General features: G+C 40.2%; 1 protein-coding gene across 4 annotated transcripts in view; it reads left to right on the plus strand.

Moving 5' to 3' along the window:
* The window catches only part of LOC100749015, a 140,362-nt gene extending 126,421 nt beyond the window's left edge, over positions 1 to 13,941 (plus strand). For all 4 annotated transcript variants that reach the window (XM_024369789.2, XM_012389229.3, XM_012389227.3 and 1 more), the window contains 4 exons: positions 6,026 to 6,263; positions 6,586 to 6,972; positions 7,185 to 7,436; positions 8,582 to 13,941. In XM_024369789.2, the coding sequence (XP_024225557.1) occupies positions 6,026 to 6,263; positions 6,586 to 6,972; positions 7,185 to 7,436; positions 8,582 to 10,384 (2,680 nt within the window). In that variant the 3' untranslated portion in view covers positions 10,385 to 13,941. The remainder of the gene's footprint in view (positions 1 to 6,025; positions 6,264 to 6,585; positions 6,973 to 7,184; positions 7,437 to 8,581) is intronic.
* Positions 13,942 to 17,176: the final 3,235 nt, after the last annotated feature.

Below are 17,176 nucleotides of genomic sequence, written 5' to 3' on the forward strand. Positions count from 1 at the left end.
TAAGAAGTCCGCGCGGAACGAAAAACTAAAGGGGCGGATGGGGTTGGCGCGGAATTATTTATTCATTTACCCACCGGACTTTATCGTGCTGATCGTTGCAGGATGTCATTCGCAGAAAGAGAGAGAGCGAGAGGGAGAGAGAGGGAGGGGGGAGGAGGAAAAGAAAGGAAGAGAGAGGGAGAAGGCACTTGAAGCATTGTGCGCGTAGAATTTTCAATGGCTCACGAAGGAAAGAAGGTGAAGGAGGAAGTCCTCGTGAATTCCGCATCCTCTGAATCACTGTGAAGTGGGATAAGAAGGAGAGAGAGAGATAGAGAGAGAGAGAGAAATAGTGCAACGTCTACGTCTCGTGATTACGTAATGAGCGTTACGAGACGATTTATGTTTTTGATTAAGTTGCACCGAATGATACGGCGTTTAAATGATAGAGGAGGAGGAACCTTTCGAATTCTCGTTTTGCTTTTCTCAACATTGATCTTTATTCTTCACCTTTTTGACACTCGTTATTTCAAGTTTTGCTATTTCCGAGCTGAAGTTTCCGATGAATTTAGCTTATTAATCTTGTAATTACTTTCCGAGTCATGATCATTCTGCGTGTTTACGCGTTGTTATTCCTTGCGCTTTTTATTTTGCATATACATAGCTTTATGAAATTTTAAGAATTCATGAAGGATACAAAAAAGAATAGTGAAACATCGAAGAAGGAAACGCTATACTGTTGATTTCACGTCCGTTGAATCATTGAACGAAACAAGGGAGAAGTAAGCGTAGAATATTCTGTGCACACTTTTACGTCATAGTATAACGAGCGTCATTGCATGATTTATCGTTCGTCCTCTTCCTTTCAATCACAAGTGATTTTACCATCATAGGTGAACAATTATCAAAACTTGATTAATGGATCAGGAGAAATCAAACTTGACATGTGACGTGAGAATTTATAGACAAAGTTTTTCCATTCAATTATATTGTTATCGTTTATTTCGATAGAATGAAAAGGAATATTCTTATTGAAGTAGACGGAAATAATTGAACGATATTTTCTAGTTCGTTTAAATGAAAAAAGTAAATTGAATTGGAACAAATAGAAATTGGTATATACTTCGCTGAAAATTAGTTGGAAAATTCAACTTCATCGCGTGTACGGTGTGTTTCAAGAACAATTGTGAAAATCCAAAAATATTAGTCTCTTTGGGAACATGTACCGAAACCTCTTCAGGTTGATACTGAAACTCGCTCGACCGTTTGGAGTGTTCAAAAATCTGGCCACGTTAACAAGAGCATGGCTTTGATGCAGCCAGTATGGTTTAGCTTTAGGTCTCACAAAGCGAACAGTGTTCGTATCGAATTGCGAATGAATAGAGAGAAAATATTAAAAACCGATTATCCTCAAATTTTCTGATTTTCTTCTCTTTTTACTTTTTAATAAATTTTATTGGAATTTAAATATGTTCGCGCAATTTCATCCGCGAGCTTTTTCCAAATAAAAGCTTGTTACAAAGGAGACTGTTCAATTACATCCGTTTCTTCCAGAGAAACGATCTCGGTTTCAAGCACAAACAGTTTTCGAACAAACATTTATACATAAATGTATACTCAGGAGTCCATTAGCTCGGGTCAATAGCTCGTGTTTTCCAAAAACAGACTGAAATTGAAGCTTTGTTTTTCTCTATTTAACGCGAGAATGTCCTTTCATGAAATTAATTTGCTGGGACATGAATTTAACAATGAATTTAATCGACGTCGCGGTATTTTAAAAAACGAAAGGTAAACTATCCGGAAAATCAAATACTTCATTTATAAAGTCATAATTACTTCCATGTCAGTATTAATTAAAACCTTGACGATATGTATAAAATTGTTTTCTATTGAGCTAACGAAGCGAGCCGTCCAGTTGAAATATCGAGTTTCAACGCGATTGAAACGCGTTTCAGCACTGAACGTAATTCGCTACTGGAGTTAGAGGAATTTTGGTGGCTCGTGTTGGAATTTAGAATTGGGTATCGCGTATTCGAAATTTAACGATAGTCTTTTCTTACCTTCCTTTCCTTCTTTTGAAGAAAAAGGATGTGTGGTAACCGGTGATATCGGAATTTAATTCAACAGATTTATTACTCTAGCGTAATTGAGAGCTACCATGAAAGTTTCAAGTTGAGGAGAATGTGGAAGTGTTATAGGAAATTGATCAGACTTCGGTGTAATTAATATTATATCGACCTGTTATAAATGAATATTACATCGGAACGTTATAGGAAAACAGCGATTGCGTTGGCTTTCTAACGATACAATGAAACACATAACTTATCAAGATATATGACCAGTGAATATTCTATAAAGTATCTCGCGTTTGTAACCCTCTTGAGAAATTTAATTAAAATTTTTAATGAATATGGTATAATCAACGATGAATGGTATAAAAAAAATGTAAGAATTTTTCTAATATAAAATATTAGAAAAAGAATCGTTTCTAAGTAAAATACGCTACTTTCCGTTCTAAGGATCACATTCCATTACGCGTTCTCATCAAAGCAATAATAGCACTGACTAATCTTTACTGTTTACACGATCGATAAATTTCTGTAAGAAGCCGATAGATTGCCGCGAGTACATATTAAATTGCATTCAATTTGTACAGCGTGTAATAAAGTACGAACGGGTGAACGTAGACAGCAAAGCTTACCAATTTGCGTGGTCTGCATGTCTCAAATGCCAGTTACGTTTGCGAGTAGTTCTAATAACTAAGAAACTTCGATATTCCTGCCAGACGTTTAAATGTCAAGTTATAAATATAAAAGGCTGCCGTTTCCGAGCATAATGCCGAAGTCGATATGCAACCGCAGCTAGTGAACTCATAACAATTATGTTATTAGTCAGGGAGGAAAGTCATTCGAATGGAATTAGTATCGATAACGAAGTTTCTTTGAATCGAAAGCGTGATAAAAGCGAAGTATCGTGTGATTCGAGCAAACAACGCTCGCGGAGATTATTGGAAGCAAAAGGGCTCGACGGTGGAAGAAATTAATTGCCCACTAAATTGACCGTATCGATAAACAATTAAATCCTTTACTGTCACTCTTTACTTACATTTCAATTTTTAGCTCTTAACGCGTCTTTCATTTTGTTATATACAATATCGTAACTTTGTTTCTCGCATTTCTGTTTTTGACATGAAAGCGTTTTAATATGGATTCTCCATATTGTGATTTTCTTATATGATAGTATCGGGACACGTTTCATTAAAATGCATTGTTCTGCGTCCCGTTCTTTATGCATTCATCCTGCGAAGATCTCGCGATGCAGCGCAACACGTTCGACATCGTTTCGTGAGCGATTAAGCGCACAACCCGTGGGATCTTCGTCAAGATTACGCCGAATTACGTGGGTAAATTGAATTTCGAGACGGATCGTACAACTCTGCCTGTTGGGAATTCATGTTCGACGCTTGAAACAACCGAGACACCGCCCGGACTCCAGTGCTGTTTTATGCCTGATTTTCGAAACGAGAGATCTATCTGTCTGTAAACGTTTCCAGATCGATTTTACTCGGATGATTTACCTTTAAAGTATAAACGCGCTTGTAATTCATGTGCGAGAAAACGGTGGAATAAAGTTCGACAATAATCACGCCTTTCTATTACCATTTCGCATAACCAATCATGCGTTCCTCGTGCTTTGTTTCGTGATATTTTATTCTCCTGTTTTTTTCCTCGTGGCAATTCGATTTCTTTTGTGAAATGCACCGAGACTCGAAAAAAAAAACCGATCCAGGATTTTTTGCAGAGGAGGAACTCGGCATGCGAAGCACAGAGTTTTGATTATCGTTTTGCAAAAGCTCTGTTTTTCTCGGAAAAAAACACTGCACATAAAAAACGAACGTCAATCGATTCCCGCGCGGAAACAAGGCAAATAAACCGCAGCAAACATGCCGGATGTACGAAACGTCGACCGAGACGTAACAAATGCTGCGCAAATCGCCGTTCGCGGAAACCGCATGAAAATATCGCGAACCGTTCCGACAACTAAGATTATTAATTGATTGCAAACATTGAAAATGTTTTCCGTCGACTTATTCGGTTTGAACGGATGGATGGATGGCCCGTGACAGTAGCAAGCTCCGTAGTGTTACCGCAAAATGCCATTAAGCTACCGTTATCTCTCTAATGACCTACTATTGCTGGGTTATAATAGGGAGCGTCACAAAGCGAACATTATCCCGTACCACGATTTGATGCGCGAGCTAAATGCGGATTGCCAATTAGCGGTCTTCGCTACACGTGCTTCTGCTTAATCTCCTTGATCGTGCCTCGATCTCGACACATCAACTCCTACGTAACGTCGAGTAATTGTATTTGACCTGATTGGAATTCGTGAAATCTTAAGTAGAACATTTCCAGTTAATGAAATCTATTGGATTCGCTGTTCATTCACTTGTTCGTTCGCGGCGGTTGGATTTCGAGCAAAAGTCTTTGTCTTGGGAAAGGAAATATGGTAAATTAAAATAACGAATGTGGGGTAATAATTTTATTTTTCATTCTTTGAAGCATTCTAATTGTCGTAGTAGTCGTGAGATTTAATAATTTAATAACAAATTGAACGCTAATTATTTCTGAGAATCTACTTTCCTCCCTGGCAATTTTCTTCGCGCGATATTACGTTGCTAACAAAAGTAAAGCTAAAGTCTCGTGACAGCTAATCAGCGGAACGTCGACATAATGCAGTGTCATGATCGCTTGTTTAGCATCATGTGGTTTCCCTGACGACGAGAACAAGCGAGAAATGCCCAAAGGGCTTACGCTTCGCTTGGACAGCGCTGGTAGAAGTATCAGTCCGTCCCATAAATTCATACTGCTCGTTATACCGATATTTGAACGAATGTTTGAAACGTATGTACATTTCAATGGTATAAAAGAACGTAATCATCTTGTGGTTTCACAATTCTCTCCAATCTTTCTCTCAATGTTTGTAAGATTCCATTGAAATAGTTTTCTTGTCGTTAACGTTATTAAATCATTTATATTATATTGATAACCTGTAACCGTGTACGAAAGAGCTAATATATTTTCATTCAATTAATAATCGTTTCGATATAGAATTAAAGTTTCGCAGAACATAACAATAGTTTTCGCTCTTCGTATGTCGAATCTTTTATCATAACGAATATTTTGCCAGCAAATACAGTACTATCAATATTTGTCGAACGACACAATCACTCTTCTATCATTTACACGATCGGTCGACCATTTTTTAGGAAGAAAAAATACCATTGCGAGTACAATAAATGTTTACTTGATATTTGAAGGTACGGACACGTGGTGTATAGTATGTTTATCGTGATTAGCCGCGTGTGCTGTTTGGCACGTTACACTGGCAAATCGATACATCCCTAATGCAATTCCAATCCGTCGTAGGTCGGGCTTCATGTTGATTTAGTTCAATAAGCGGGTAACACATTATTGCGCAAAATACTGCATACCAGGCAACGGTGGTACTTCGACGAAATTACATACTAATCCGATTAATTTTATCCGGATGATGAAGCGGAGGGGATGATGTTCGCGATCTTAAAGAGATTCGATACTTTGAAAGGAAACTGGAGCCTCCGTTTTTTCCTCGAAGCAGAACCGTGCTCTGGAAGTTTGCATCTCGATTTGTGGCTCTTCTCTGACGTAGAAGCATGTAATTATATGGAAATTGTTATTGCAAGCAAAGACACGGGATACGAAAGAAAAGAAACGTACAAAATGCACCCCTTTCGAATATAAAAGTAACTGTTCTTCTCGTGATTCTAAGATAGCTGGCTTGATTCTGGCGTCTAATCCTGTGACGTCTTATTCCAGTTATCTTATCATCGTATCGTGAATTTGTAAATTTCCTAAAAACGCACATGGACGTTCACGGTCTAATCATAAAAATTCCAAATCTGAGGGCACTAGCAATTCGGTTAAACGATAGAAATCAATCCATTGTCTATTTGTCTAAATAGAATTTCGATGCTACGAAGTTAATGTCTGTGATTGTGTTACAGCGACGTTTCAGTATCGTCGAACGTTCGGGAGTGGCTTCACTCACCAGCATTCGATGCACGGCAATGGGAAGACGAAGAGCTTCTATTGATGCTGCAGACGATGTTCGTCGAGCTGGACCTACCTCAAAAGTTTAACATTCCTTTACCAATCCTGAGGAACTTCCTCTACGAAGTTTATAACAACTATAACGAAGTGCCGTTTCATAACTTTAGGCATTGCTTCTGCGTGGCGCAAATGGCAAGTGCACGATCTACACGCCTGCCGCGTTAAAACACAACGCGTGGGTTTTTCCATCTATGTAATTTCTACGCGTTTCGTTTTTACGAATGGCTTACGCGCAATCTTCTCACAGAGCGAATATACGTAAACATAATAAATATAGGAAATATTCGAATGGCGTAGATGTTAGTAAAATTTAGAGCAATTAACTCATAACGTATACTTAAATATGCTCTTAAATATGCAAAGAAACGCGATTAAAATGATACGATGAAAATAAAATAAAATGAGTATATACATATAATCGTATTTCGTTTTAACCAATGTTCTGTTTACGCAGATGTACGCAATAGCCTGGACAGTGGATCTTCCGTCACGAATCGGCGATCTGGAGGTTTTTATATTAATTGTCTCCTGCATCTGCCACGATCTAGATCATCCAGGATACAACAACATTTATCAAATAAATGCCCGTACCGAGTTGGCTCTGCGTTACAACGATATCTCACCTCTGGAGAACCATCATTGCTCCGTAGCTTTTCGTGTTTTAGAAGCACCGGAATGTAACATATTAGCGTCGCTGGACAATGCGACATATCGAGTCGTACGCGAAGGGATCATCAGGTGTATTCTTGCAACGGACATGGCCAGGCACAACGAGATCCTCGGTCAATTCACGGACATCATCCCGGAATTCGATTACTCCAGCAAGGCTCATATTAATTTGGTAAGCTTTTACGTTTCAATTTGTCATATTATTTCATAATTATTTTGTGTACGTACGATTACGATATAAACGCACGAAGTGAAACAATAGTTCGTGCCAAATACAAAAATCTACGATAAATTCATCATTCGGTAATTCAATAATTAAAGTCCGCTGTAGATTTAAAGATTCAGATTAAGGCGAAGTTAAATATCTGTGATTTGCTGTTCTAGTTATCGATGATCCTCATCAAGGTGGCGGATATTAGCAACGAGGCCCGGCCGATGGAAGTCGCGGAACCGTGGCTGGATAGGTTGCTGCAAGAATTCTTCAAGCAGAGCGACGCGGAGAAGCTCGAAGGACTTCCAGTGACGCCATTTATGGATCGCGATAAAGTAACCAAACCCTCGTCCCAAGTCAGCTTCATCGGTCTCGTTCTACTTCCTCTTTTCGAGGCCCTTGGGGAACTGCTTCCACAGCTGCAGGTACTTTTATTACCACCCTTATTGTCCAAGGTGCTGTTAGTATTTTGATAAGGGTAGATGAAGATCGATACTTGGAAAAAATATAACACTTTTACAAGTTTGACATAAAACTTCGAGCTTGTCCTTTGCTTTAATATCAAGTCCATTTGCATATCAGATCCAAACAGTATATCAGAAAACTTTTCTACCAAATTATCTATAAATATTATCACAATATGCACAGCTCGATGAAACGTTATTCGCAAAAATGATTAAATAATACTATGTGCCACCAATATCGAGTAATTAATATAGTTTTTTTATTATTAATTTCTTTTTGATAACACTATGTATAAGAAAATAGCTGGCTAAATTATGTAACGAGAGAAGACGACTAACAAAGAATCGAGCGAATATTTAGTAGATTTAAAACAAGACTTAAAAATGTAGCTACAACGTTTTTGTTACAAACAAATTTCCATACAGCAGAATTGTTCAGATCATCGCGTGTATTCTCCAAATCGCTTTTCAGTTATCGTCGATTCTCAAACGTCAATAGGCTTTCGATCATCGATCACGTATCAGCTTTATCGCTCAGGTCACTCATCGTAGTGTATGCACACGGCTTTATAGCCTCTCCATGTTATAGAGTATAATCCACTCGCTTGATAGTTAATTCAAAGGTAATGCAACCACGCTGTGACGATAATGATACGTCTTTGTGTGTGATCTGTCTCCAAAGGTTGATATTCTGTCTATGTTAGAGCTGAAACAGTTGTGTAGGCGTGTATGTGTGAAATGAAAATAAGAATACGTGATCTACGGTATGATGATTGCCTTTGAATTAGCGAGAGGATCATCCTGTATTAACTGAATGCAAATCTTGCGTGTACAAGAGAATGTAAAGTTTCAAACGTTTGAAACGATTATTTGATTTTTTGATTTATAAAGGAAGCGTCAATTAGGTTTCTCTTGCTGCCTAAACACGATTTGCATCGTGTACCAGGATGATCGATTATTTCGCAACCGTGACGCGTAGAATGAATATTCCCTAGAGAGTCAACAAACCGGTTCTAAATCGTAATTTTATCGAACTAAGAAATCTTCAAAATCTTAATATTTAAATAGCAAACACACTAATAAACACAGAAAAATTTCTCTTCCAGAACCTAATAGTTCAGCCAGTGCGGGAAGCTTTAGAATATTATCGCAGATTGAACGAAGCAGCGAAGGACGAGCGGCATCACCGGAAGAGCATAGCAGACCTGGGCGAGGCAAATCTGATAACCGTAACGTCCGGGACCACCGGGTCAGCTAGCGTGGTGAAATCTACCTCGTCGCACAGTATGCGCTCGAAACGTTCCATAGGCACAGTTCACTCGCGATCGCGATCCACCGACGACGAGATGACGGAGAACCTGACGGCGGAAGAAGCGGAGAACCTCGAGAGTTCGGATCCTGAGACAGCGACCGAGGTGGAGGTGAGCGAGAAAACGTTGAAGTTCAAAATCTCGACCGAGGGGACGTTGACTGGGCCGGCAACAGGTAGGAAAAGCTACCCGGGTAGTCGAAAGGGTAGTCGAGAAAAATCGTCACTGGATTATCATAGTCACGACCTAGCCAGGGCTGTTAGGGATCACGAGCGCGAAAGAAGACGCAGTAAAGGAGAGAATCTTGGCAGCGACCTGAGCTCGCCCGTCAGTGCGTGGTCCGCGGAAGGAACCAGAATCCTCGAGGAGCTGGAGAAAGACGAACCCGTTTTCCTAGATGCGAAATGGAACGAACGAAAAATGGTGGAGGGCAACGGTAACGTGGTAGTCGAAACCCAGCAGAGGAACAACCTGAAGAAAACGAGTAGCTTAGTGGAGAACGATCAGGAGATGAAGTCTAGTCGCAAAGAGGTACAGAGGGAGACGGTTGGGCTCCGGTGTTGTTGCGAGGATAAAACAGGACCCAACAATCACAAGTCCATCTTTTCCAGATTAAGAAACTTCACGGATCGGCTGAGTATCAGCTTCGACTCGAAGGACCCTACTGCGCCGAAGCCTATGAAACACGTAACCAAGACGCTGAACAAAAGCAACTTGATGACCACGGCGACCACTTCTTCCAGGCGCAATAACTCTCTAGCAGTTTGCAAGCGTTGCAACCTTACTAAAGTCTCGGTGAAAGAGAACAAAGCTATAGCGACGGTGGTGGAACTGTCTTCGGTGGATAAGCGTGCTATGACATTGCCAAAGGTGAGGAAATCGACGGAGTACAAGAACAGAGGCAGTGTGTGGAAGGTGTCGTTCATCAAGGAGAAAAGATCGTCCGCTTCGTTGGAAGCTTTACCGAGCGCGATGTCGGAGAGATCTTTGGCGAAACACCGGCGAAATTCTTCGAATCCCGAGAGCAAGTCGCATAGTCTGAAAGAAGCGAAGGATCAAAAGACTCTGGATATCGAGTTCAGAGAAATTGACGTGCGTACGAAGAAGCAGCAGCAACAACCGGAGATCGTTGTCAAGCCTGAGCACGGGTCCAGAGAGGCTGTACAAGAAGATATAGGCAAAATAGAAATTAGAAGAAGCTCGGCGAGCATGGAGGATATCTCGAAGATGGCGAAGCAGACCGAAAGCGTGATGCTCGGTTCGTTGGAGCCAAAGAAGACGGAGGAACGTCCACACACGGGTAGTTTGGACTCGATGTTGTGCAAGGACTCGGCCAAATGCCGGAAAAAGCCAACGTACTCTTCGCCAACTGCAACGTCCAAGAAATCGCCTGGTTTGTTGTCGCGATTCAAGTCCGGCATGAGTATCGACAGCACCAGGAGCAACAGCAACAGCGATTCCTTGCACGATCAAAGCTCGCAATCTCCGAGCGGCTGGATTTCCTCTCTGACGGCAAGCTTTCGACCAAAGAGGCAGGTATCGGAAGTTCCGTTGTCGTCGCATCCTCCGCGTTCATCGAGTCGCGAGGAGATCAAGTGATACGGCCTGGTGGTCGAGGACTCTTCAGAGAAACAGTTGTCGGGCCTGCACAAGTGGCTGGCTGAGAATATCTTCTGTTGCAGCAGTTAAGAACGTGTGCTCGCGTTTCGTGTAGTGTCGATCCACGAACCGAGGGTTGACCGCTACTTTCTCGCGCGTTAAAACTAGAGAAGTCGATGATTATCAAAAGTTGGGAGGAGACGTTGGAGCCAAAGATCGTTGACGAAGGCTGAAATTAAAAGAAGAAGATCGAGAGATACCGTGACGTTAAGTGCACGGAAGCGAAGGAAATCGAGTGACGATCAGAGCGTTCGTGTTCCGTCGACATTGTCTCGACTCGATTTTCATTAGATTGTATCGCCGGCCATTGTTGGATCACATCTGTCTGTTAAATCGAAAACGATTATTTACCTCGACCTCGTGCGCTAGACGTTATTCGTAAGGAAATTTCCGATGAGGCTTTTCTCGATCGACCGAGTCGCCCCGCGTTATGTAACAATTTATCGACGATCGATCGATCGGTCAGGAAATATAGTATCGTGACAATCCTCTATCCAATAGGATCCGTATTCCGCCAATTGAACACGTCTTGACTTCTCTGAGTCTGGATAGACTGGGTCGCGGAATGTTGCGTTTCTCGCGTGAAGCTCGAAGGGATTTTAACTTTAAGAATTTTTGAGCCACGTGTGTTCGGTATCGGGCGACCACGGACACGATCGTACACCATCACCTGGGCGATTTCCGGGACAAGCCTTCTCTTCGACGAGGAGGCAAAGAAAAACATTAGCGAAAAAAATCTGATTGTTCTGCCGCATCGCAGATGATTTGGCAAATTATTAGAATGTAACAGTCGAAAGAGAGTAGAGGCAGACTTTCAAGTCAGTTGTACGAAATTCAAATCATCATTTAAAGAAAGAAAAAAAAAGGAAAAAATAAGAAAAAATATGTCTTAGAGTACGTGCGTGTAGTATGTCGATTAGCTGTTCCCAAATGTAACCAGAAAATGTGTGAGTGTAATTAACGTTCGTATCGAAGCCAAACTGTCGAACAGCTGGCGAATACCAAATATATGTATATTGCTCCTAATTATCGATCTCCGTTCCGAGAGCAGAGTGAATGGAAGAGGAGAGTGTGTTAGAATGAAAGGGAGGGAGAGAAAGGTAGAAGGAAAAATTACGTACGATAAAATTTAAATGTCGAGATCAGGTGGTGAGAACGAATTGAAACTAGAGGAAATTAATGGTATAGGAGAAGAAGAAATTAGATCAAAAAAGGGAATCCAAGTTAAGAAAGTAGGAGAGAAAATATATATATGGATGAACGGCCTGAAAGATAGAAGAAACTGAGAAGGCGCGGTATATAAACTATTTTATTTATTGTCCAATTAAAAGGATAGCCTAATGAGTAATCATTAATGTTGTTCGTTATTATACATATATACATATATATATACATAAAAAATATATATATAAATATATGCAACTCCCATCGAAACGCATAACGTATATAAATATTATAAATACATAAGAAGAAAAAAATGATCGTACGAAGAAGCAGGTCCATTGTAACACACAAGTTCAGCGTGTAGGTAGATAGAGAATGCAGCAGATCTAGACAGGCACGTCGTGTCGAATTACAATTCGAAAAAATTCATGCCTCGTTTGAGACAAGAGGAAGAAAAAAAAAAGAACTAAATAAATTGGAGAAGAAAATGGTAAACCTGCCCAGCGACGAAAAACGAGAAGACACGAAAAAGCAGAGAGAAAAGAACGGAAAGAAATTTTCGTGTGTCGTAAACGTCGCGGAAAAAAGAGACGAAACCGATCGTTCGAATTATATCTCGAGGCAAATACTCGCACGATTTGGAAAATGATTTTGTTGATCTGTCAGAAATTTAGATGAATGTTAAATAAACGCTGTTTCCTCGTTGAGAAGGTGTCTTCCTCTGATTTAAAAACTACGAACAGTTATTCCAGTCGAGAATTACATAAACCGAAAAAATGTCGTTAGAAAGTCGCCAGTATCCTCTGATCTAACGATTCTTGTACTTCGTCTACTCGTAGTCGATAAACATCCTATCCCTGAGAATGGTATTCGCTTATCTACTCGCTAAATTTTTAATGGATCGACAAAAAATGTATCCTCCGTTTATTTGAATATTTTAAGAACGCGTTTAGAACGAGAAGAAAGCGGGTAACGAAAAATATGATTATAAAATGGATACAGCCTAACGTAGAAGAACACCCTTGTGATGCACGCGTTTTCAGCCTCGACACAGCATCAATTCTCTGCGCAACGGTGTCTCGCTTTTTCATTTTTAGATGTTTATATTTTTATACTCCACCAGCAATGTGTCTCTACGGCGATGAAAAACCGCATGTATTGTTGAAGTCTAGTCTTACGTTATCGTCTTCACGACCCCCCCCAAAAAAAAAGATTGAATTTTTTGGGGCATTCTTCGTTTTTCTACGGCGATCGTAGAACAGGAAGAAAAGAAACCCTGTATCCACGCGATCGGCTCTCTGCATTCTGCGTAATGCTTGTTCGATTTTGTCTCCCCTCTCGAGAGAAGCCGCGGGAAGAGATTCGTTCGCTTTATTTTCGAAATACCTGCTCCTTTCTGGGTTAATTTAAAAAATTCAATCAACAAGAAGACATCGATTTGCTTTTTAAGTAAGAAACTTTGATCTCGAACTTACCGTTTAATTAGACATTTTTTTTTTCTTTTTTTTTTTAATCAATCGTAGACGTTTGTTAGTCGATAAATCTCTTCCTACGGCGGCCAGGACTTGCGCGAGCATCCTCAGTCTAGCTCTTCCTTGATCGACCGTAAACATTGGTCGCGTGAATCCTTCCATTTCGTCGTCGAATCTCGTGGAATACTCGACCCACGTAGACGAACAGAGAGACAGGATCGGCGAATGTGAAGGTGTGTTCGAGCAAGTGAGCCATGTCGAAACACACAACGTTGTAAACACGCTATAATGTAACTTATTAAACTTCCAGTGGTACGAGGCAAAAAAAGTATTTGATCTTAACACCCTCACGAGTAAACCAGAAAATACATGTTTCCATCGAAGAATCGAAATTCCTCGGTTCTATCGCACCAACGACTGATTATAAAAATCAAATGCTTTTTTCGTTCTATCACTCGCTGTCTGTGCCTGATCTTTGTCAATATTTATTTGTCTCTTCCTAGACGTTAAATCGATTACACATGTACTAGAGGTTACAGTATAATGGAGCAATCGGGCAAGTCCGTTTTCCTAGAAACTCTCGGACCATCCCGTGTCGACAATCGAATACTCCTCATTGAATCGTCGGTGTTGTACTAATTTTCAAATTTTGAATCGCGGGCGCGGTCAGCCGAACTACTATAAATAATATCGCGTTGATCGAGCTCGATACCAAAAGCAAAACGAGGCTTCGAGGAAGAAATGACTGAGAACAGGAGGAGGAACGAAATTCGGTGGTCCAATCGTTTAATTCGCGACGAGGTAGCCCTCGTGTCCCAATTATTCTCGTCAATTAATCGATCGTGCGTTTTCTCTTGCCGAAAAAAAAGAAAAAAAAAGAAAAAAAAAAGGAAAAAAAGATGAGAGCGATGGTCAGAAGAGATTGGAATGGTGTCACGATCGGAAATCGTGAACAAAAATAGGGCACAGAGTGTGATTTTCTGAAATACACGCTCGAAGAGATCCGCTTTAAAACGAATTCTATCGTCCGCAACCTTTGTGATCTTCGTTTCGTCGCCCACTCAATTACCTTCGCCGCGGATGCGGTGCTAATTAACAAACAAAGGAGCGATCGTCGCGTTAAACGGACGTCGACAAGCGCATTGTGACGACCACGACATTGTGAATCGAGACGCGCCCAGATGACTTCGTTTTTATTTGCCGTGAGAACCTGTGAGAGTCACGTGAATTTCAGACGAATACAGGCCGCAGATGTACACGGATTTGCTTCGATTTCGAGAAAATGAAGATGGAGGTGAAATTGAAGAGAAGCGGGGCCAAAGTTCAGAAAGTATTACTAGTTGAAATAGAATTGAAAAGTTAGTGTAATATGGGACCGAAGATTATTCATAATTAAGAAAAATGTAAAGTAAGATTTTGGTAGAGAAAATCCTTGATATTTGTACATACGCTAACATTTCCACGTTCTTCCTTTTCCTAATTTCCAGTCCTATTTAGTTGATTCAGTAAAATCGACATTGCCAGGACACATTCGGTCCCATCAACCTAAAATCTCGAACGATCATTATGTTCGCCTATTATACTCTTCCTTAGTATCCTAATTTTACGTGCTTCGACTATTCCATGCGTTTGTAACGTCTAAAACACGATCATTTCGCGATGAACATTCACGTTCGCAATGGATATGTTTGTTTCTACACGGTAATACCTAAAAACGTATCTTCAATTTATCTTTCATTGAATTTACTAATGAGAAAATCATAGTTTCCTATATTTTATAATTACATAGTTTAATTAACGACTAAATAACTTTAAATTACGAGTTAACAATTTTTACGCTACATGTATAATGGAAACCGATCGTCAGTTTTAGCGGTGAGACTGCTAATAAAATGGCAGAGCAATATCAATTATCGAAATGCACCGATGTAAACGCTCTTTCGTGAATAATAATTTGCCTTCTAGAAAAGATTAATCTTAATCTTCGGATCGAATGTACTTCTATAAATTTTCAGAAACTTTTGTATCACGTACTTCGTTTGCTTGATATGTTTTCCTCCAAAGCTTTACCGAGATAAGATAGAGAAGAAACGAACGACGAAAATTAATGATATAGACACGAATATGTAAATTCTATGGCAAATTGGCGAAATATTTTCGTATAACTGTCAAGCTGAAGATGAGCATCTCGAATAGTAAACGATAGGTAAATATGAATAATTTATTTGAAGAGACACAACCGCGATATATCAACTCGATGAATTAACGTTGTAAGTAATATGTCACTGCGAAATATTTAATTAACTCGACAGGCTAGCAGCCTCTGGAAACTCCATAGATTACATTAGCTCCGAGTAGAAATGTTATTTTGTAATTAAAGCAACAGCTACCAGCGTATCGTATGTTTATCATCTGGCTATGACTAATGAAACATTGTTTTCGACAAGGAGCAGGTTAATTAAACATGACGTGAAAAATTTGTAAACGTATGATTATTAATATAATGTAATTTCTAAACTCGAGTAAATTATTCTGGTTAAAATATGCAATCGTCAGAAAAAACGGAAGGAAGTTCCTAGCACTACGCTTCTCCTCGTGTTTCTCGTGTGCTATTTGAATTGCAAATTCACGTGACTCCGAAAACCGAGTAAACGATAGATGTAAACTGAATGACGTTACGTTAACCCCTTCCCGTACTTTAGCGAGTCAGACTCGCGATGAAGATTTTGGCCCAAACATGAATATCGCGAGTCTGACTAGATACTTGGGTCAAACGTAAACATAACAAGCCGAGCTCGAGGATTGTTTTTTGTCCGTTACGATCGTGACTGAATGTTAGTTCCTGTTTACGAGCATCAGTTTGGTCTGTTTCGTCGAGCTAAATGTCACGGGAAGGGGTTAACGTCTCAGATACTTGGGCCAAGCTTAAACATAACAAGCCGAGCTCGCGGACTGTTTTTTCGCCCGTTACGATCGCGACTGAATGTTAGTTCCTGTCTACGAGCATCAGTCTGGTCTGTTTAGCGCGCGTCGATGTCTACCGCTTGGGCCAGAGTTTCGTCGAACTAAATGGCACGGGAAGGGGTTAAGATCAGTGTAGACGAATCGACGTGGCATCAATGTGATTTTATAACGATGACCTTGTGCGGTTTAGCAGATTAATATACTGTTCTCTGAGTTAATATAACTGCATCCAGATCTGGAAAATTATACTGATTCGAAGTCAGGGGAAGGAAAGTTTTCATTCGAAGAAATGGGTCGAGAGATGCGAATGGCGTACGAACAAAAAACGGCTCTAGATGTATGTATAACGTATATTTACCTGGTGAAAAAGGATTATGGAACGGAGGACGTGAAATAACGGCTATGCTCGCTGGCGAGTTACTATCACAGATATTGTAAACGATGAATTGTATAGTTATTATGTGTGTAAAAGTATCGTGAAACAAATTCAAGTATGCCCGACGTTCGTAAGTATGTACGTACATACCTTGTTCGATTATGACGATCGATCGCTATTCTGCTCATATGATATTATATCGAACGAAGAAACGAAGAAGCTACCTCTTAATATTCGGAAGCTAACAAAAGCAAGACTATTAAAATCCCGCGCAGGTGTTCTCCGAAACTTACACTCGATAGCGTAGAATCGAGAATCAAGAAAATCATACTCGACCATTCGTGGATATTCGACGCTTCGCTCTAGAAACTGACACGATACAAATGATCAGAATGGGCAGTTATGCCACAGATTACCGTGACTAATACGCGTATCGAACGCCATCGTCGAACAATGGCTACGAACAAGGTGCCGGGATACCGCATGGTATTCGCCATTCCAACTTGATTCTAAGGTGTCGTAATAATATATTACAGAGATTTAATTGTAAGTTAAGCGGCGGTCATGCACTGGCCACGTTGCGGCCAACCGGCCGATTAGTCTCTTTTGTAAATGAGAATAAGTGAATGAAATAAATATATACATGTGACCGCGTAAGTGAAACAAAATTAAATGTGTTTCCTCTGCATGCAATATTTTCCTCGCCAGGATACCACAAATTTACAGAAAGATAATTTCGTATTATCTAATACGATC

This window comes from Bombus impatiens, unplaced genomic scaffold (genome assembly GCF_000188095.3).
Source record: "Bombus impatiens unplaced genomic scaffold, BIMP_2.2 scf_0640, whole genome shotgun sequence".
NCBI classification, from domain to species: domain Eukaryota; kingdom Metazoa; phylum Arthropoda; class Insecta; order Hymenoptera; family Apidae; genus Bombus; species Bombus impatiens.